The sequence below is a fragment of the Leuciscus leuciscus genome (genome assembly GCF_965113295.1).
Source record: "Leuciscus leuciscus genome assembly, chromosome: 8".
Taxonomy (NCBI): domain Eukaryota; kingdom Metazoa; phylum Chordata; class Actinopteri; order Cypriniformes; family Leuciscidae; genus Leuciscus; species Leuciscus leuciscus.
In genome coordinates, this window is record NC_138732.1 from 14,850,117 (window position 1) to 14,871,772 (window position 21,656).

General features: G+C 38.2%; 2 protein-coding genes and 1 long non-coding RNA gene across 5 annotated transcripts in view; 2 read left to right on the forward strand and 1 right to left on the reverse strand.

Annotated features, from left to right (window-relative positions):
* elf1 (E74-like ETS transcription factor 1) overlaps nt 1-5,077 on the forward strand; it is a 40,288-nt gene extending 35,211 nt beyond the window's left edge. For all 3 annotated transcript variants that reach the window (XM_082178208.1, XM_082178209.1, XM_082178210.1), the window contains 5 exons: nt 147-308; nt 493-576; nt 1,185-1,377; nt 1,473-1,814; nt 2,284-5,077. In XM_082178208.1, coding sequence (XP_082034334.1) covers nt 147-308; nt 493-576; nt 1,185-1,377; nt 1,473-1,814; nt 2,284-3,082 — 1,580 coding nt within the window. In that variant the 3' untranslated portion in view covers nt 3,083-5,077. The remainder of the gene's footprint in view (nt 1-146; nt 309-492; nt 577-1,184; nt 1,378-1,472; nt 1,815-2,283) is intronic.
* The window catches only part of LOC309504937, a 414,587-nt gene that overhangs the window by 26,762 nt on the left and 366,169 nt on the right, over nt 1-21,656 (forward strand). The gene's annotated exons all lie outside the window — the stretch shown is intronic.
* The window catches only part of tnmd (tenomodulin), a 55,478-nt gene continuing 49,229 nt past the window's right edge, over nt 15,408-21,656 (reverse strand). Inside the window, exon 7 of the mRNA XM_082178245.1 lies at nt 15,408-16,884. Coding sequence (XP_082034371.1) covers nt 16,675-16,884 — 210 coding nt within the window. The 3' untranslated portion in view covers nt 15,408-16,674. The remainder of the gene's footprint in view (nt 16,885-21,656) is intronic.

The window sequence follows — 21,656 nt, forward strand, 5'->3', positions numbered from 1 at the left end:
TTTTTTTTTTTTTTTTTTTTTAATGATTGTGGGAAGACCGCTTAAAATCACTTGGCACACATACTGATACTATTTCTCATTTCAGTCTTGTCTGTGAATGTTTAAGCAAACAAGCATTCTAATACTTGAACTCTGCCCTTCTGTAGTTCACACATATGGGACTATGCTGGAATCAGACCTGACCTACATTTCCCTGCGTCCAGAGCAGCTCTCAAACGGCTGCATGGATTGTCCCCTGGATGAGGAGACGTCCTCTATGGATGAAATCCCTCAAAAGAACCTTTCCAAGCCTGTCAGGAAAACCAAAGGTACCACAATCCTCCAGTAGAAGGCAGTGTACACCTTTTTTGATTTGTTTCTTTTTTGCTGCATTATACTAAAAGCTGAAGATGAGACCAAAGACCATTTTCTTATTTTGAAATTTGTTGTTAACATATATTTAGTTGATCTGACGGTCTGGGAGGTAACTATTTTCTTGTAATCATCCTGCAGTGCGCAAACCAAGACCAGTGCGGCCCTGTTCTCCCATCACCAATCCAACTCTCCCGCTTAAGAAGAAGAGCAAAGAGGGCAAAGGTAAGCGCTATCTCGGGTCACCGCACGGTAGTAAAGGAGAAAAAGTTGGAAGCTATCGCTTTTCTCTCTCCTGAATGCATCATGAGTCGCTTATACTGCCAGAGAGAGGCAGTGTTGCGACTGCTTAATTGATGAGGTGCTCTCAAAGTGCTGCGTTTGTGAGGGAACTAAAAGTGATTGCAGGCTGGAGGGCACATCGATGCTGTCCTGATAGAGGCCCCTTATGCATGCGCCCCATTCCCAGCTCAGAGAGGAGGCCGGACGCATACATATACATCACCTTGACACGCCGGCCTGTTCTCTCTATGGCTCTCGCACTGCCGGGGTAGCTGTTTTTAACCACTTCTGACCAAAGCACATGACAAACAAGAATAATCTAGTGCCAGGCCCCTCTAATTAATATCCAGCCCGTCGTTAGGCTACCATGAAGGGAGAATTGATTTATTAAGGTTATGAGAAAGAATACAATAATTGCACCTCTGCCAGTTCTGCTGGTTAAATAAGACCTGTGGATTCGCATGTGAAATATGAAAGTTGTTTAAGCTTTTTTATAAATCTAAACTTTTAATGAGTCGTCAGAGAAATATAAAAGACCCTTATTCTTGTAGGCAACACTATCTACCTGTGGGAGTTCCTCCTGGCCTTGCTGCAAGACAAAAACACCTGTCCCAAATACATCAAATGGACGCAGAGAGAGAAAGGCATTTTTAAGCTGGTGGACTCCAAGGCCGTCTCCAAGTTGTGGGGCAAGCACAAAAACAAGCCTGATATGAACTACGAAACCATGGGCAGAGCGCTCAGGTGAGCCAATGGTTACAAACACTTCACCCAAAGGGACCAATCATGCCAGAGGAATTGCTTTTCCTGACCTCCTGCTTCCTCTTGCTCTTTTTCAGGTACTATTACCAGAGGGGTATTCTGGCCAAGGTTGAAGGACAGAGGCTTGTTTACCAGTTTAAGGAGATGCCCTCAGATCTGGTTATTATTGATGAGGATGATAGCCAAGGGGACGACGGCAGTTCTGGCTACGGAGGGCACAGGTCTGCTCCTCACGGACGGGCAGTGGGCCGCGGTTCATCGCGTGCCCAGGGGAAGAGTGCGCAGTTGAAGTCCTTGAAGAGAGAGATGAGTCCAAGTCTGAACAGCAATGGAAAACAAGCAGAACAGATGATGCAGACGGTCCATGTTCTGCAGCCAAATCAAGGGGCTGCTGTCCCAGCACCTACACACTCCTTAAGGTGAGTTTGTGTGTGTGTATACTAATTCATAAACAGACAACCTCACACACAAGTGAAAGTTAAAACAAATTATAATGCACAGTTTTTTCCTAAATCTAGTAAGTTGCCTTGTTATCTTTGCTGCCTACATATTTGGCTACCTTCTTAGGCAACAGCATCTAAACCAAAATGTACATTAGTGATAATTTGTAACACTTTTCCTAGGCAGTAATATGAATTACAGAGCCTTGTATATGACATGCAGGGGGAGGAAAACAAGATATTTTGGCCACAAATTAAGAATTTGTTCCCTTATTTTAGTTAAATCATGTTGCCACTTAACTAAAACAAGGAAAGGAATTATATTACACTATATTGAGCTTTATCATTTCTCAATAAAGTAATCTCTTCTATATACTGTCTCTGGTTTCAGCGAAGGTGTTCCCGCTTTGTAACCCCATGCCCTTCTCTCTCTCTCTCTCTCTCTCAGGACTATAAATATGCCAGGGTCAGTTCCCATGGTCCTCACGTCAGGAGCTCACGGAGGAGGTTCAGTCACCCTGCAGACCCTGCCGCTGTCCTCTGTTCTGACCAATGGGGATTCCCCCACTCATACCTCACCGCCTCGGGTCATTCTCCACACTGTGCCTTCCTCCAGCCCCGGGGGTAAAGATGTGCTCACTATCCAGACCGCCTCTCTGACGACAGACAGCATCCAGCACCAGCAGCTCCTCATGTCCACTCTGAGCTCATCCAGTGGAGGGGTCACCACAACACAGCAAGCCGGGTCTCTTAACGGCATCACCCGCTTGGTCACCCTCAATGCCAACGGGCAGCCCGTAGTGGCCCAGCAGCCCGGAACGGTCATCGCCACTGTCCTGAAGCCCAGTGAACTTCAAAACCTGCAGGTGAAGGAGGAGATCCTAGACCCACATTACCTCCAATCTCTGGTCAACAGCAACCCTAGCCTGGCCTCATTCTGCAAAGAGGAGTTCGAGGATGGAGTGGCGGAGCTGAGCTACAGAACTGTGATCATCAACAGTGCAGGACAGGAACTGGGCCAGACCCTCAACGGACACTCAGACATGAGCTCGCAGCTGGCCAGCAGCCCCAGTGAGGGCCTCACCCCTGTGGAGGAGCTGGAAGTGAGGGGACAAGTGGCCCTGCATCCAGAGCCTGAGGACAAAGAGCTGTCGGAGGTCTCTCAAGGTCTGCAGGAACTGCCGGTCACCATGCAGATATCCGCCTCCCACTTCATCCAGGTAAAAGCGGAACCGGCTGAGACCTAAACTATCAGCCCAAGCAGGGGAATGTGGACACAATCGACCAACAAATGAGAAGAAAAAAAAAATACAGGATTTTTTTCAGTGGAGCAGATGATCTGTAATTTATTGCTCTTGATTGTTTAGAATGGGCGTTCACCTGAAGACTTGTTTACTCAAAGTTATTGTGATATTGTGCCTAAATTTGAACCTTAAGGGATATCGATCATGATGTCATGATAAAAGCTCTTTGGTTTGCTCTCCGTCACCCCCAAACTCCCAACAGGAGAGCAGCCATTCTCCAACCAGGGATATTCCCACCATATGTGCCAGTTGAGATGTTTCAGTCTCTTCTCATCTCCACAGACAAATCCAAAGACTTGATCCAGCAGAGGGACCAAAGGAAGAGTTGGTGGGAAGCCAAAATGAAACCAACAACACACCATTGACTTTAGGATTAAAATGCACACACGCAGTTGCTTCGGACTTACAAAATGGAGAAACATTTGTTTTGTTTTTTCGTATGTAGCCATCTCAGCAGACTTCAAAAGGATGCCTATTGGAATAAGACTGAAAGAGTGCCTAGGTGGTTAATGCTTTGTTTTGGAAGTGATGTTTTGAAGGGGAAGATTGTATGATTCGCTCTGTTTTTAATACAGAATTATGACATTATCTCATCCCCTTCATACCGGCAGAACAGACGAGGTTATTATTTTCACACAAATTTAAAAGCACTGCGCAATGGGCATTGCCTGTCCAAGGACCTTGTTTGTATATAGTAAAAGACTAAAGAATATAGTGAGAAATTCCAAAATCATCTGCTTAAGTATTTCCCCATTATAATCTTGTTCATATGAAATGGCACACAGTATATATAAATACTGATATATATATATATATATATATATATATATATATACTGTACATATATACATATATATATACATATACATACATACATACATATATATATATATATATATATATATATATATATATATATATATATATATATATATATACACAACTTAGAATTGATGTATGGCCACAAATTTATTTATTTTCTAAATTCTGTGTAAAAAGTCTTTTTTAAACAAATGCAAAAATGAGGGAAAATATGCAGTATGCTAATCTTACCCATAAGAATCCAGTATGTGTGTTTATTGCGAGCTGTATTTTTCCAATTTAAAGCATTCCATGTAATCCCGCACACCTTTCATATTTTATCTATTTTTCAATATAAGGGGATCCGAACATAGCTTTATGAGATTGAGCTATCATGCTGTTCTTATTCACTGTGATGTGTTTAAAGCCATTTTTACAGAGCATACGTGCTATAAATGCGATTGTCCTTTGGTTTTCTGCCTTTACGCTGTCATACTTTTACCCTGTATCAACCACATATCGTTCGACTGATGCCTTACATGTCTGTTTTTCAGATCACAGATTGTCTCAGACCTGGTGTGGTCTGTGACATTTAGGTCGATTTTTAAAATGTATTTATTTGTAGCTGATGTAGTCCGTGGCCTCCATTCTTTCTTCGCCTCATTTATATCCAATAAATCCAGAGCAGAGTCTCTTAATAGTGGCATGTCCACAAGTAAACAGAGCCTTGTTGATCCAAACCAAATTTGTGCTAAATTGGAAGAAGTGACTGAAGTTGTTGAGGACCGAGCTCCCTAAAGGCAAGACGCTGATCTTAGGCATCAGGCCTCTGTCTCTAATTCTGTTTGACTAACACCAGAGTTCTGGTGCTGCTCTGACAATCATGGCCACAGCTTGTATTATGCAAGATTACGTCAATAAGACAATCGGTCTTCGGGTCTGGTCTTGTTGACCATAGGCTTTACGCTTTGTAGTTTTGGGGTAAAGGTATGCCAGTGCTCTTCCTATAATTTCAGCTTGCCTTTTCTTGGGGCTTTCCTATTTTTCCAATTGTCTTTTAGTATACTAGATTTTGTTTTTCTAAAAAAAAAAAAGAGAACCAAAAGAGAATATAATAAAAAACCAATTTTGCCTTAATGTAAACGTGTGATCTGTTCCCTTTTTGCTGTGGAAATTGAATCTCAAGATCACAGATTGACTGGGTACTGGTTAAACAACACAAAGCCCATAAGGCAGATGCTATCATTGTTCCAACATATTAAAACAAGTATACCTCCCGGTGCATCTCCTCAAGCGTTACTTCTGTTAACGTGAATTAACAGAGGTCAGATGCACTCCCAGGTATCTCGCACATCTTGCTGTGAATCAAGGCTGCTATGGGGAGCTCTGTTTCCAGCCATATGTGCTCTTATTCAGCTTGTCTGCTCCTTCTGGAGACTACAGAGCGACGTGGCAACTTCGGCAAGGACGGTGTGAGTGCAATCTGTTAACTACAGGAAGCAAAGCACCTAAGAGTTATTGAACAATCAGGTATGGAAAGCTAAATGATTCCTTAGTTTGAGTGGATGAAAAAGAGAATTAGCGTTTTAAATGAAAAAATGCTGTCATAAAAAATTCCATTCCTGATTCCATTTCAAACCAGTATGCTGTTGTGAGTGGAACATACACAAAAAAGAGTTAAAACATACTTTTTCCTGTACAATGACATTTCTTAGTGACTGTGAAACTCCAAAAAGTCTCTATAGGTCTATGGCATGGATTGCATATTAGACTCCATTGCATAGACTGCTTTTATGGTGCCTTGCCCTTTTTGGAGCTTGACAGCCAGTGGTCATTATGAACTATCATGTAGCAAAAAGGGCTGCTTGGAAATTCTTCAAAATTGTCCTTTGTGTGTCATAGAAAAAATGACATCACAGGTTTGGAATGATATGAAGTCCTGAATGATATGATTTTTTTTTGGACAAATAATCTTTAAACAACTAACACAGACTGCAAGAGAACACAAAACGGTTTTCACTCCCGCAGCTCTGTGTGTGTCGGACTTGCTGTGAGGATAGAAATGGTTGTTTGTGTGACTACTCGGTGGTCTGGGTTTGGAGAGGCTTTCTGTGGTCTTATTCTGTGAAGTGTGTGTGTGTGTGTGTGTGTGTGTGTGTGTGTGTGTGCGCGCGCGCATGGGCATGTGTGTCTGTTGATGGAGCCATCTGGCACCTGGTACATGCTGGAGCTCTTACCCCCAAGTCTACAATTCACACACAGCTGCAGATTACCCAGCACTCTGAACCCTACAGGCAACACTGACAAATAAAACAATAACATACAGAAAAACACAATATCAAAGCTGTTAAAGGTAACCGTAGTATGGACGGAGCAAAATGGCAAATGAAAGTGGTTGTTAAAACGATTAGCACAGCGTTAACGTGTCCTGTGAAAATGGGAAGATATTTTATCACACCACTACAAATGTTACGTTAATTGGAGATAATATGCTTATAGCTGTGAACTTTTCCATTTCCAATGTAAAGTCTTTAGGTATGAATTCAAATATAGAGGAAGGGGTGACCGAATTATTTAGTACAACAAAATTGTCTCATGGTGGGTATGTTTTTTAAAGGTAATTTCTGTATAGGAAGTTTTCATAATGGGAGCGTGTCAATAATCTATATTATATCTATATTTATAGCATTTTAAGTGTTAATTATCAAACTATTGTTTTGGTTTATAAAAATGATTATTTAAAAAACCCTAAAACACATGAAAGATATCCCCAAAATATGCCCCAAAATATCCCTCTCTTGAATGTGTTCGAAAATGTAATACAACTTTATTATAATATGAAATCTATTTATATGCTACTGTATAGTTGTGTGAATGTATGTCAATGTGGCTTTATTTCAATGTGTTCTGAATTTTTTGGTTGGGAGAATTTAATTCACCAAAAAAATGACAACTAGCCCGGGTCCTTTTTAGCATTTTAGGTTCTGTAACTGTATTTCAGTCACCTTTTTGCAGATCACTTAAGTGTGACAAATACCATTTTGAAGTAATATAATGCTCTTTGTAGTCCCTCAGTTCATAACGTCATATCTGGATGTATAATAATAATTATCCAAGAATAAAAAAAAAAAGTAGTTTAACATAAAGATGAAGTATAGCATGTCATGCTGCAGGAAACACGTGTAGCTGTTTGACATGTCATGACGACTCCCCATTGGCAATCATGCAGCATTAAAAAAGACTAAACAGGACAGCTTGCAGTGGTCGGTATTTCACTCCTGAATACCATACATGATTTATGACTAATCATAAGCTTCTCAACCGAAATAACCCTTGTATAGCTTAAAAAAAAAAAAGATATTGAAATTAAAGCTGAATTTCTAGACAGCTGTGGTTCACCAGTGTCAAACCGCGTCTTTACATCAACACAGCTGCACAAAATCAGCTCAAGGAACAATCTATTTTTAAAGCAAGACGACAAGTAGCTGGGGGCCAATGACATGCTTGAAGAGAGCGAGTGTTTATTGCATCACAGTGTCTCTAGTGAGGAGTGGCGGGACGGCTGAGGGATGGCGGTCATTAGAAATGTGCCTCCAGTCAGGGGCTGCGCTAAGATTACTCACACACCAGGATACTGCCGCATACACACACACACACACACACACACACACAAACTAAACAATGCTTTCGTTCTGTTGCTGAACTAAGAGTAATGACATCCACTCCAATTTACGTCCATTGTTCATCACTTTATATTTACATCAAATTTTTAAAGCAGCAGTCTCACAGCTGGAATTTATAGAAGCTAAAGGCAATACTCTTACAGCTATTAAACTTCTCAACCTACATCCCTCAACTGCATGAATTGATCAAATTCTTCCATTGGCAACTGAAGCAATAACCATGATTTTATATTTCCCAGGTCATAACCAGCATAGAGTCATGGTTTGGCTGATTATTATGGCCCCATTAGCCCTTGTTGGTTGTAGCTATCTACATCATGTGAGTGAAAAACAGACCTTCCTCCGTTTATGGCAATTCAGAAATTCTTTTTGAATGAAATGTTTGTAAAGTTAGTAGCCTAACTCTTTTGCAGTCTACATACATATAGGCCTATACATTCATCCATACAAACAAGCACAGCCTAAAGGACTGAATATTTTAATATAATTATACATTTAGTGATCCTATTTAATATATTTACTTTTTTCAATCTAACATTCATTACTAAATCTTAGTATAGGCTATAGCATCAACCATGTTACATTCAATACATTTTAAACCAAAAATACATGATTACATAATTACAATTCAGTATTCATAATTTACTTTAGGATAGACAGTCTGATTATTTAATTTTTTATGTTTTTGCCACTCAGATATTGGGTTCTAACACCACAGACATGAAATGCGAGTTTTACCACAGTCAAACTGTTGGTGTAGGCTACTCAAATGGAGTGAAAAAGCTCAAGTTAGGTAAGTAAAAAGCTAAAGGTAGGCTATAAATGAACTACACGGTCCCACGTCGCCATCACTAAGCTTCTGACAACTCTTTCAGTTTTTATCTATATATCCTCGTGTTGCCTACAAAGTGATGTCATACCAGTACCAATCTGCATAAGCTTTTGTGAGGAAACAGCTTTTCCATCCCGTCCGGTATTCCACCATGAGAAATCTGGTCTCCCTATTCTACGATCAGTTTAGGCTTACAATGCTTTAGGGGAAATGCAGCTCGGAGCCGTCTCTCTCAAAGGCTCTGTAACATACCCGCCTCGCCGACCGTGTAAACAATCACAAGGAGATGGAACTGCAAGCTTTCATGACTTTGTGGTCCTTTTTAGCAGCCAGTGTGCACTGTGCAGTTAAAGGGTTAGTTCACATTTACATTTGGCAGACGCTTTTATCCAAAGCAACTTACATTGCATTTCAAGATACACATATTAAATACTTATCAGTTCTTGCTTTCCCTGGGAATTGAACCCATGACCTTGGCAGTGCAAGCTCCAACGCTCTACTGTTTGAGCTACAGGAAAGGCCATCCAACCCCCGTAAAACCTTCGTTCATCTTCGGAACACAAATTAAGATATTTTGATGAAATCTGAGAGCTGTCTCACTCCTTCATAGGCTTCTATGTAATTTCATCCTGCCGGTCCAGAAAAGTTAGTAAAAACATCGTTAAAATAGTTCAAGTGACTACAGTGGCTCACCCATTACACCCAAGCGACGAGAATACTTTTTGTGCGCAAAACCCCCCAAAATAACGACTTTATTCAACTATTCATTTTCTTCCGTGTGGGCCTCTCTGACTTGAGTCCACTAGAGCGCCACGACGCATGCGCGAGAACTGAGAAGATGACACAGATGGGTCTCGATGCAGTGTTTAAAATGGTTCTAAAGTGTGCATTTCCTGGATGTCCGAATCGTGAGAAACCAATGAGTGAACGGGGTTTTTTTGCACACAAAAAGTATTCTCGTCGCTTGATAAACTTATGGTTGAGCCACTGTAGTCACTTGGACTATTTTAACGATGTCTTTACTAACTCTTCTGGGCCAGCAGTTGCAATTACCTAGTAGCCTATGAAGGAGTGAGCCAGTTCTCAGATTTAATCAAACATATCTTCATTTGTGTTCCAAAGATGAACGAAAGTCTTACGGGGTTGGAACAACATGAGGGTGAGTAATTACTGACAGAATTCTCATTTTTGGGTGAACTAACCCTTTAAACTTTGCATTTTAATACCGCAGCTGCTTACATGAGCAAGAGGCAACTTTTTACAATTGTGCGCACATGCCCAGTGTGCATGAACAGTCATGTGACATGCGTATTCGGTAGTGTAGTGTGGACGGAGATCGTTTCTGAAACTCAGTGGAAACACCAGTATAGACGAGGATCGTTTTCATTTTAAAACGCCATTTTAAAACTACACACTAGTGTAAACGGGGCCAGTGAGACACTGTTATCACGCCACACGTCCATTTTCTCAGCACACAAGGAGCAAGGAGCAAAGAGGACACTGACAACGCACCTAAAGACAAGACAAGCAGGTTATTTTTTAAACAAATACAAAAAAAGAGAAACTAAGTCTGAGGTTTAAAATTTTGAAAATGTGATAATGAAATTCAAACAATAAATGTGGTTGTGACATGGTAACGTTGTCAGTAAACTTAATGGAATCTTGTTTGTCCCCCTGTTAAATTTTAATGTAGGCTATAGCTATGCTATGAGCCAACTTGAGCAAAGAAGCCAATTTAAAACGTATGCTTCGGATGGGACCCACTCCTACACATACCGGGAAACTTCCAGTGTGATGAAGAAGAATCTCTAGGTAGGCTAGACCTTCTTGCTTATATAACCCTACTGTATCCATCTTTTAGATGTAACAGAACCCCATAAATGATCATTCTCATGCGAGGGACCCCCATCCTAAAATTTCAATAGAGGGTTTTCACAACACGTCATCAATCCGGAAGTCGGCCATATTGGAGGCACTGAACGTAAACAATGCCACTGAACTGAATGGACTCTCAAATTTACTTTATTATTGCTGCTGAAAAATGGTTGCGTTTTGGTCTGTACTAATCGGTTCACACCGGGAAAAACATTTGGAGTATATAGACTGTCAAAAGTTAAAGAGAAGAGTGCAAAAAACTGAGGAAAGAAGGCGTTTGTGGTTGAGAGAGGCACAGCATCAGCTCTTCAACCACATGTGTAAATGAAGCGTTGACTATGGCTAAAATGTTGACGTAAAGTAGTTCACTATGGCTACGTTCACACTGTCAGTCCAAATCCGAATATTTTTGTATTCGATTGGAATCTGATCTAAAATGATGTCCACACTGTATATCGCCACTGTTCAGATCGATTTGTGTGTCCATGCAGCTCTTTCGTTTTCTGGAATATCTGCATTGGTTTCTATGGAAATGATGTTAAGTTGATGAAGGGGTTTGCATTTGCAATAGAGATGTTGTCTTATTTAAATTTTACAACATGGAAATCTGTAGCCGCCGCGCTGGACTTCTGCGTCTTGAGCCTGCTGCAGATCTGTAGGAGGCTGGTACTATGCACAGATTTTTTCCGCACTCTTGTCTCCGCCAGTTTCAAAAATAATAATTTTCTGCTCGTCCGGCACTTTGCAGCAGCACAGCCTTGTTTCGGCAGTGACTTTCAGCATGTTTCCTATAACAACATCTAACGTTCACATTTTACGTGGCTTGAGAAAGTCACAAAAACCACGCGAATCAGTCTGATCAGAGCGTTCAGACTGAAGTGGATTTCATGAATAGGATTTCAAACCACATATGGATGTAGCTTGAAACGGATTTCATGTGATTTTTTTGCTGTTCACGTTTGCTAATTCTGATCAGATTTCAATCGGATATGAACAAAAATCGGATTTGGACTACCAGTCTATGTCGGGATAAGAAATAGAAGGAAGAATTGTTGGGTCGTCAGTCCACGACTAAGAAGCTAGCTCGTTTACCACATATTAAGTTTAGTTTGTCAACATTTCGCGCTCTTTCCTTCTTACGAAGTCCTTGTCTATATGATTTAGCAGCTTCCATGTGTTTTTTGCGTGGTTTAGATATCATAAATTAGTGTAACAATGTGTTCAGTAGTACATAAACTGCAATCCAAGCTGTTGTTTACATGGAGTATCTCCAATATGGCCGCGCATCCGGGTAACTGACCAAACCGTGACGTAGGTGCAAACACTCTATGGCAGCAATAGATTTGTGTAAAATATTATTTGGAAAATATTTTGTTGATTTATGTTTTATCCTGCTCACTATAGGCTACTATAATGATTATTATATTATTATATTATATATTTGTTTATTTTAATCAAATTTGTATTGTTTAATCTATTTTTTATTTATTTAAATGTTATAATTTATTTTATCCATTCATTAATATCAATTTAAAAACAAATCTAATATTTATAATTTTTTTTATTTATGTCATTATTTTAATTAATCTTTTTAATTATCTATTTATAAAAAAATGTTTTACACTGTTTTCTCTAAACATTTCCATAGTCCCTCTAGCATTTCCTTATGGCCCCCTGGGGGTCCCCGGACCCCATTTTGAAACCCCTTTTGCCCTAATGCTGCATTAGTAATGCACAATAATATAGTCATATCCATATGGCACCACTGGAGGGCAGTAGTGTCACATCTCAGTAAAATACATTTAACAAGCAATTTGCTCTCTCTTCTTGTACATCGCGTACTGCTCTAAAGCAGAAAGCCTGCCTGTAAAACACAGACTACCTGCTCCACGTACACAAATCGGCGAGTTAAATCCTCAGAACTAAAACAAACAGCTTGGAGGTAAATAACAATGCACTTCTGATGTGCTAACAAAAGGAATTAATTCACATGCCTACCTGTGCAATCCTGCCTCCTTGCACTGTCTTATACAGTCACTGTTGCTGCAGGCTCACTTTCTGTGTCTCTCGGCAATGAAATACAAGCAGCTCGAGCTTTCACAAATGAAAATTGGCACTGTTAGGTCGTTTTAAATCTGAAATCGTTGTACAAGACTCAGTATGGATCTGGGTCGGTAAATGTGCATAGCCTAGGCTACTATTCTTTAGTTAATTACATTTCAAGTCATGAATCCTTCCTACAGGTTATTATACATACATATACATCCGACATGTGTTGTCATACACAATATACAAACCAGCTCAGGTATGTCTGAAAATAGTTTAATAATGATAACATGAAGGTAGCTATGGATACGGCATATCACAAACTTAAGTGTGACAGCAGTGACATTATAAACGGCTTGGTTGAATTCTCAAATTCATTAGTTTATCTGTACATCTATTTCTTCATTTGTACTCTTACTCTTTGCCTTGTATTATTCTAAAAAGGAAATTATAATGTTGCTTAGAACATTCATATTAGTAATATGAAGAACAAAAACATCCAAGAAAACATGGAGATTTATCAAGCCAAATTAAGATTTTTAATAACTAACAACATTTCTTTTTCTTCCTCACACAGAGCTATTGTATGACTTCACAAGTCTTGGAATACCATCACATGGATCACTTTTATCGTGGTTTTGTGGTGCTTTTGGTCCGTTTTGGAGTTTGACAGCCCCGGTCCTCATCCATCGTTAAAGGTATAGCGGAGGATCTTTCCAAATTTTAGATAAGACCCGCCCTCTCCACTTTTTGAAAAGTTTGATTGATTCACCAGAATGATTGACAATTAGGAGGACTAATAGTTTAGACTACCCACCAGGAAGTAAAACATCCTCCGCTATACCTTTAAGGTAAAGATTTATAAAAAGCAGCACGAAAATAAAGTCATACATGTTTTGAACAACATGATAGTGTGCAAATAGATGTTATGAATAATGGTCTAAAATTACATGCTAAATTAATTTGAATTAATTGCTGCTATTTTACCCACTGTACAGAGGCTCTTTTGAAATCACTTCCTTTAGCATCAAGATAAGTGTCTCATATGAATTCAGGTATTGTGATAAAAGAAACAGGATCCAATATAATAAGCTTTCTATGGGGTATTTTGAGTTTGTGCTTTGATCATTTACCTCAGGCTTCTAGTGAATTAGATCTTTCCATCTGCAGACGAAAGAAGTAGCTTATTTTGAGGAAAGATATGGCTGATGAAGATCACATTTAGACAACTGACCATGGAAGTGAAATAGATAAACATCAAGGTGAGTTTTAACTTTCTCCATCTTTGATTTGTGGCTTTGCGTGGTTGTTTGTCACAGATGTGGCATCCTTTGTTTCAAGATGAAAGCCCTGTGTTTTGTTCTTTTGTTGGTTTCTTAGAAAAGATGCATCTTGAATGCTTTCAGTGTACAAGCTTTTCTTTATGATAATTGCACTGTGTCTGTTATTAGGTCTTATATAGCTCAGTCATGTATTTGGTCTTACTGGAGCTCAACTGGTAGAGCATGACGCTAACAATGTCATGGTCATTGGGTTTGATTCTCAAAGAACACAAACTTAGACATCTGAAAAAAGTTTGGAATAAAAGTCAGTGTCCCTCACTGTAATTATCAGCATGTTTTTGATTGCCAACTTTTGATTTTAGCTTGGAGTGAGAATTATGGAAAGGGAGGGGTGATGTAAAAAAATAAATAAAATTGACATCACAATAAGTGTATATAAAATATTTGGTAACTAAACAGAATTTTATTAAGTTCCATTTTAGTGACAGCATGTTTCAACATGGTGCAATGACTGGTAGGCCACTGTTTTTATTATTGCTTGATTTCAGATTTACAAATTTCACGATTTCAAGTCAGTTCAATTCTTGTGATTTGATTCCGATCTTGATTCAATATTGATTAATTTAGATAAATATTAGGTACAGTAGATACGTTAATAGAAAGGTTAAAAATAACAACTCAAATATAAATAATGCGTTTTTTATTATAATAACAACGTAATAATATTTTAATGATATAAGTAAAAATATAATATGTTAATATAGTGCACATGATATTTAATTAAATTCAGTTCAATTCACGTTTATTTGTATAGCGCTTTTCACAATACACATCATTTCAAAGCAGCTTTACAGAAAGTGCATGAGTCTATATTACAATTTAGAGTGATCTGTTATCAGAGGTAACTGTCTAAGTTAAAGGGATACTCCACCGTTTTTTCATATTAAACTATGTTATTCCCTTAACTAAGATGAGTTGATGCATACCTCTCTCATCTCAGTGTGTGCACTTAATCGCTCTGGCGCGCGGCGACACTTTGATAGCACTTAGCTTAGCCCAGTATATTCAATGGTATCTAACAGCAATTAATTTAGAAGTGACCAAACACATCAACGTTTTCCCTATTTAAAAACAGTTACACGAGTAGTTATACGACCAAGTAGGGTGACACAAAATAAAATGTGGCGCTTTTCTAAGCAGGTTAGAAAGGATAACTATAATGTATGGCGGAATAGCACTTTTGGGAGTACTTCGACTCGGCGCAGTAAAAAGTCACGCCTGATCCTCTTCCCACTATGAGAGGAAGAGGATCAGGCGTGACTTTTTACTGCGCCGAGTCGAAGTACTCCCAAAAGTGCTATTCCGCCATATACCTATACCTGAATCAAGATCGGAATCAAATCACAAGAATTGAACTGACTTGAAATCGTGAAATTTGTAAATCTGAAATCAAGCAATAATAAAAACAGTGGCCTACCAGTCATTGTACCATAGTTATCCTTTCTTTCATAGATTAAAAGTAACCTGCTCTGTCTTGTCTGTCGGTGTCAGTGTCCTCTTCTTCGCGATTTTTCCTCTGCATTAGAAAATGGATGTGTGGCGTGAGAGCATGTGAAAAGTGTCAATTGCGTGAGTTTCACGCATGAATGCGTGAGAGTTGGCAGCCCTGATGACATGTTGTATTTCACAGTGTCTTTTTATGTCTCTTAGCACGTTTATTCGCAGCAGTAAATTAGTAGCAGACACTGAAGGTTTTACCAGTTTTATTCAGATGGAAGTTGTTGGAAAACACAAAGGAGCATAAGATTACATACATGCAATTTATAGAGCACCCCATTTGCTTGGATGAAAGAATTGATTGAAACAGTCCCAGAGCTGCAATTATGGTTCTAGCAATGTCACAACCTAAATACAGCCGTGTGATATGTGTACAGTATACTTCTACGCCACATTAAATTCACATAACAGCTTTTAAAAAGGCTAATTTTCAAAGTTCTTCAGGGACTTACTTAAGCGTACAGTAAATACATTAGAAACAATACTAAACATGCACACTAGTGTAAATGTAACCTGGTTATTTATAATGCCTCTCATCCACTTTAAAAAAAAAGACAAATAAAGGACCGTCAGAAAGGGTAACGTAATGTCATGTAGAACTTCACATGCGAATTAAAACAGTTTGAGTTATGTCTCTACCTACACGTTCTCCATTGATTTGAAAGGTCTGCATGGAATATGTAGACTACAGTAACTGACAATTTCCATGCAACCGTTTCTGTGCTACTTTTAGTATTACCGTATAGGTCAAAGACACATCAAAACACTGTACATTGAAAATAAGCTTACAGAAAGCATCCATGTATAAAAGTGGATATATATATATATGTGTGTGTGTGTATATGTATATTGATAGTTGACGTGAAATACTTTCTGTATTTTGACATGATAGACTCCATTTTGCACTGTTTTAAGCAGTTAATTATACAATAACAGTTTTTTAAAACATGTTAATTGACTAATATTCCATGTCGTTTCAAAATTAATATGCTCATAAAAACTGCATGCATAATTATTACAAGCAAAATGCTGTTAAAAATAGTCTGAGATGGAGCATATTTGTTCTATTAAAAATTAATTTGTTGTACCACAAATTGAACAAATGAAGGCAAAAATGTGAAATTGTGAAAAACTTGGCCTAAAATATGTAATTTCCTTTATTCATTTTAGCCTAAAATCTTGATTTTAGGCTAAAATGTATAAGGGAAATGACATGATTATGTTATGTTATGTTATCTTGATAATGTTATGCATCAACTACCCATACATAATATGAAGAATAGTTATGACAGTGACCAGGTCACTGAGGATGTTTTGAGTTAATGTTTTGCCTCACTTCAGCAGATTTTTTACACAAAGAAAGGAAAAAGTTGAGCATATACATGACATTTCGAACAAATGAAGCTGGTCTACGCGTACCCCTGAGCAGCATAGCACCACTGGCTCCCCCCAGGATCCTCAAATTCGTCCCAGCATTCGTGCTATCCACCAGTTGCAAGGCATGACAATCTGACAGATGACCCGTCCTCCCTGGTAATAGTAAGGATATGGCGAAAAGCCGCCCAGGGGCTCGTAGTATCGCCGACAATAACGGTACCCACGACGACAGTACTGGCAGCAGTAGCCCTGCTCATCTAGGCTGTTGTCCAGCTCCAGCCCCATTTCTCTCTGCGAAGAGAGTGAGTCAACAGGGTAAGAACCGCAGCCAAACAATACCTGCAATCTCACCACAGGGTGCGTGACTTATAGCTTGATTTTAGCAATAAAAAGGTGCAGTGCTCTGAAGGGGAATGAAGAGAGATTATGGGGTGTAGACATGCAGTGACAAAAAACCCTGTCATACTCGGATATGTCACAAGGATCAGAGTGGCATTTAAAATAGATGGTTTTGATATGCCAAGCCAGGGTATCTGATATGATATAATGCCCTTGACCTTTCCATTACGCCGCCGGTGACATCGCATGGCTTTGGCATCTCAGATTCAAGTCCCTTAACCCCACTGCCTGTCTGTTCTCAGTCAGAGCAAGTTTGACACTGGCAGACGCTGAGATAATTACACTGTTTCTTTCATCCCAGCCCTCCCACTCCCATAAATGCGTAGCTTCGGTGCCTCAGTCCGAGCAGCGACCCTGGCCTCATTTGAGCTCAGAAATGAGATCCCTCCCCCATGCACTCTCATGCCCTCCTTTGACTTTGGCATAAAGCGAATGGCACGTTCCTACAGCAATTAGCGGGGTAATGATCGCCCAACAAGGATCGGTTTATTTGCTCTCGCAGGCAGGGTGTGAATTGGTGTAAGGGCTAAATGAAAGCGGAGTGAAAGGTAAATTGGGTAGAATTAATGGCCCTTGGCCCTCTCCATTGTGATCGTGTATGCATGCCCTCTCCAGATTACCCAGGGCTGAGTGCCATGCCTTTGATCAGCCGCTACGGCGAGATGGGTTCCGAGAAGTGGCACTTAACTTTCTATCTCCCGTAACTGTTGGAGCAGATAGCACCCTCAACTCACTGTTTCATTTGACTGCGTTTCGATCTCCCCTAGCTTACGACACAGACAATATGATGTTATCCGGCTGATTAAAAACACCATCGTTGACCTAGTCACCTCCTGTGATCTGCATTAGATTGGCAGATGAAGCCGGATCTCTCCAGGTTGTCTGGCAACGCTTCAGAGTTCCTAATGGGAATGACGCAAATAAACTTGATGGCAGAAATTGCTTTGAAATGTGTTGCCCGGAAGAAAATGACATTTATCCACGGTCATACATAGTGTTTGTATAGCATAAAAGGTATATTATTATCATTATCGATTTTTGGGGGTTTGAGATGAAGCGCAGTGAATAATAATGTGCCTGTGCATGCGCGTGTGAAGATGCATAATGACATGCATTTCTCCTCTGGTCCCATCTCTCATTATGTTCTCCATAAACGAAGCATGTATGAGTTTTCATGAGCTCACTATGCAGTGATGAATGGATTGAAAATTGCATTCTCCTAATGATTAGACTAGTGCAAGAGAAAGAAGGGTGATGCCTGTATGGTTTGATTTATTACTCTCACAAATGCACAATTACTGATTCATAATGTTTGTCGGGTTTAGGGTCAGGAGTGTTGAGACAACAATTCATTTTGGTAACAGCACAAAGCCTGTCGGTGTAGAACTGTTTGATTTATCAGACTTTCACAGAGAAAAAAAAAAATCCTGCCAGCATGAAAGGTGGATGTTATTTGGGAAAATAAGAGGTTTTCTTTTTTCGAGTGAAATGATGCGTGATTAGTATAAAACAAACAGACTATGGTATTGTTCCACAGAGGCATATTAATCAAACTGATTATCCTACTGCAATGTGAAAGTGAGTGTTAATAACTTCATGTTTGGGACTTTGTCTGTCTGTTGCATGCGGAGATGACAAGAAATAAAGTACTCTGGGACATGATGTCAGTCATGAATAAAATAGTAAGAGCAATTAAGTGCCTAAAGCTGACTATAGCGTTTTATATTAGCTTCACGAAGCCTGTCACGTCTTGTGTTATGTTTAGTGTTACAGGCCGTTAAAGCGTGATGTACTAGCATTTCATGTGAGAAAGTATGAAAACTCTAAAATTATTCTACTCTACATTCTTTTGCATCAAATGATTATTATTATTATTTGTTTTCCCAGGATTATCAAAGTTAACTCATTAAACAATTAAATATGCGTAACATGCTGTTTATTTATTTATTTAAACACTGTGAATGCATTTTATACAATTTGACATTATACACGCTTTGTTCTGTTCTAAAAACTAATCGGAACATCTAGAGCCGATTGGAACTGATCAGAGTGTATGAAAAAAAAGTATTATGGGGAGAACCCGTTTATCAGTACATTATGGGGGAAAGACTCCTTTTACAGGTTATTTATTTATAAATCAAACCCATGCACACTGTTTGGAACAAAAGTAAAGCATTTGCATTCATTGTATGGTAGAATTTAATTATCGTTGAAGCTGAACCATCATTCATTTTAATGCGAACACCTGCGGAGGAACACATCTTTATGCTTGTGCGATTAAGTGTGAAGAAAGTTGTTTTATTAAATTATTGCAGATTTGCATTTCCATGTTTGCATTTCCTGTGTGTATTGATAGTCACTGCCGTTCAAATTTAGGTTCAGTAAGATAATTATTTTTTTTTTGGAAAGAAGTCAATACTTCATTTAGCAAGGATGCATTCAGTTGATCAAGAGTAACATTATAAATGTCTTTATTGACACAAATCATTTCAAATAAATGTTGTTCTTTTGAACTTTCTATTCATCAAACAATCCTGAAAAGTAGTATCATTGACAAAAATATTGAGCAGCACAACTGTTTTCAACATAACATGATAATAATAAATGTTTCTTGAACACCCGATCAGATCTTTGACATATTGCCATCACAGGAATAAATGATCATTTTGAATATATTTAAATAAGTAGAAAATATTTTTAAATAGAAAGCAGTTATATCAATATTTCAGAATATTACTGTTTTTACTGTATTTTTTATCAAAGAAATGCAGCTTTGGTGAGCATAAGAGACTTCTTTCAGAAACAAATCGTATCTGAACACGTTAATTTTACACAGCTTAACCCCTTCAGACCTGAATTATGTTTTAAGTTTCTGAAAAATATAAAAGTACATTTTCCCAGCTCATGAGGCTTCTATAAATGAGACCAAATAAAAAAATTAAAAAAAATGTTTGGCTTTAATTGTAATTTTTTTTGTCCATTTCAATGGACGTCAGGTCAAAACAGGTGTACTTCACAAAAATGTACCAACATAAAATTAAATAATAAACATAAAAATTGTTAGTATATACTTAAAGCTTTTTCTCAAGGTCAAAAACTTTTCAACAATATATCATTTCAACTTTAATTTTGAGGCTTTTGTTTTACAGATTGCACATTGTTTGTAACAACCTAAATATCTTAGAATCAATCAATATGGTCATGTTAGAGTCATTTTCTTTGCGCATCTTTCTTTTTTTAGATCAAAAACTTGAACATTACAACATTTCAACTTTAATTGTAAGGTTTTTGCTTTATAGATCGCACATTTGTTTATTCATAACAAAATAAACCTAGGAATCAATCAACGCATTCACGTTAGAGTAATTTACTGTGTGCATCTTTGAAACAATTTCTCTGTTAACGATTTTCTTGTATTTCTACAGTACATTACTGGCAGCACGGTTGCCCTGCATGATGCATGTATTTCGATTTCCAGTAACTGTACTGTAATTCACTTTACAGTACACAAGATCAGTACTGTAAACTACCAAATAGTACTTTACTGTATTTGTACTGTATTTCGTCATTTGATCTGCTTTTGCTGTAATTAATTATACGGTATTGTACTGTAATATCTATATTGATACATTACTGATAAATATTATTATAATTTTCAAAATAATTACTAATAATTATAATATTATATCATAATAAATAAGATGTAGTTATTAGGAAATATAGGCTATAGTAGGAAAAAATATGGAAATCAATGGCTATACTGTCAACTGTCTAGTTACCGACATTCTTCAAAATATCTTCTTTTGTGTTCAGCCGAATAAAGAAACTCATACAGATTTGGAACAACATAAGGATGAGTAAGTGATGACAAATATAATTTTTGGGTGTACTATACCTATAAAGGGATAGTTCACCCAAAAATTAAAATTGGCCCATGATTTACTCACCCTCAAGCCATCCTAGGTGTGTATGACATCATTCTTCTTTCAGACGAATACAATCGGAGTTATATAAAAAAATGTCCTGGCCTCCAAGCTTTATAATGGCAGTGAATGGTTGTTTCTGTTTTGAAAGTCCATAAACGTGCATCCATCCATGATAAAAGTGCTCCATGCGGCTCTTGGGGGTAAATAAAGGCCTTCTGAAGCGAAGCGATGCGTTTGTGTAAGAAAAATAATTCATTTTCAAGTTACGCTTTAGATTTATGTCAAATCTGTATGTTTTGTACAGTTTCGCCGGAAGCTAGTCATTTTACTTTATAAAGTTTTAAATACGGATATTTTTCTTACATCTCCATCTTCCTCATCATCACTCCACATAAAGTCAACATCTGAGATACTTCCATCAACTATATGTTCAAGCACTTCAAGAACTATATATTCTGCATATGAAAAAGTTAAAAAAATTTATCGGTACTGTGATATAGATTTTTTATATAAGAAATTTCAATCAGCATTACTGGACTTCAATTACTGGAATGTGATTTCAGTAACAGGCTTTTGAACCCACTGTCCATTCTAATGGACAGACACATTTGAAAAAATCCTGATTTAAAATTTGAATTTCTACAATCGATTTTTAACTTTAATTAATAAGTTCAATCTTTCTATTTTACATACAAACTATGAAATACTGACAAACATATCAAAAATTTTTAATAAAAC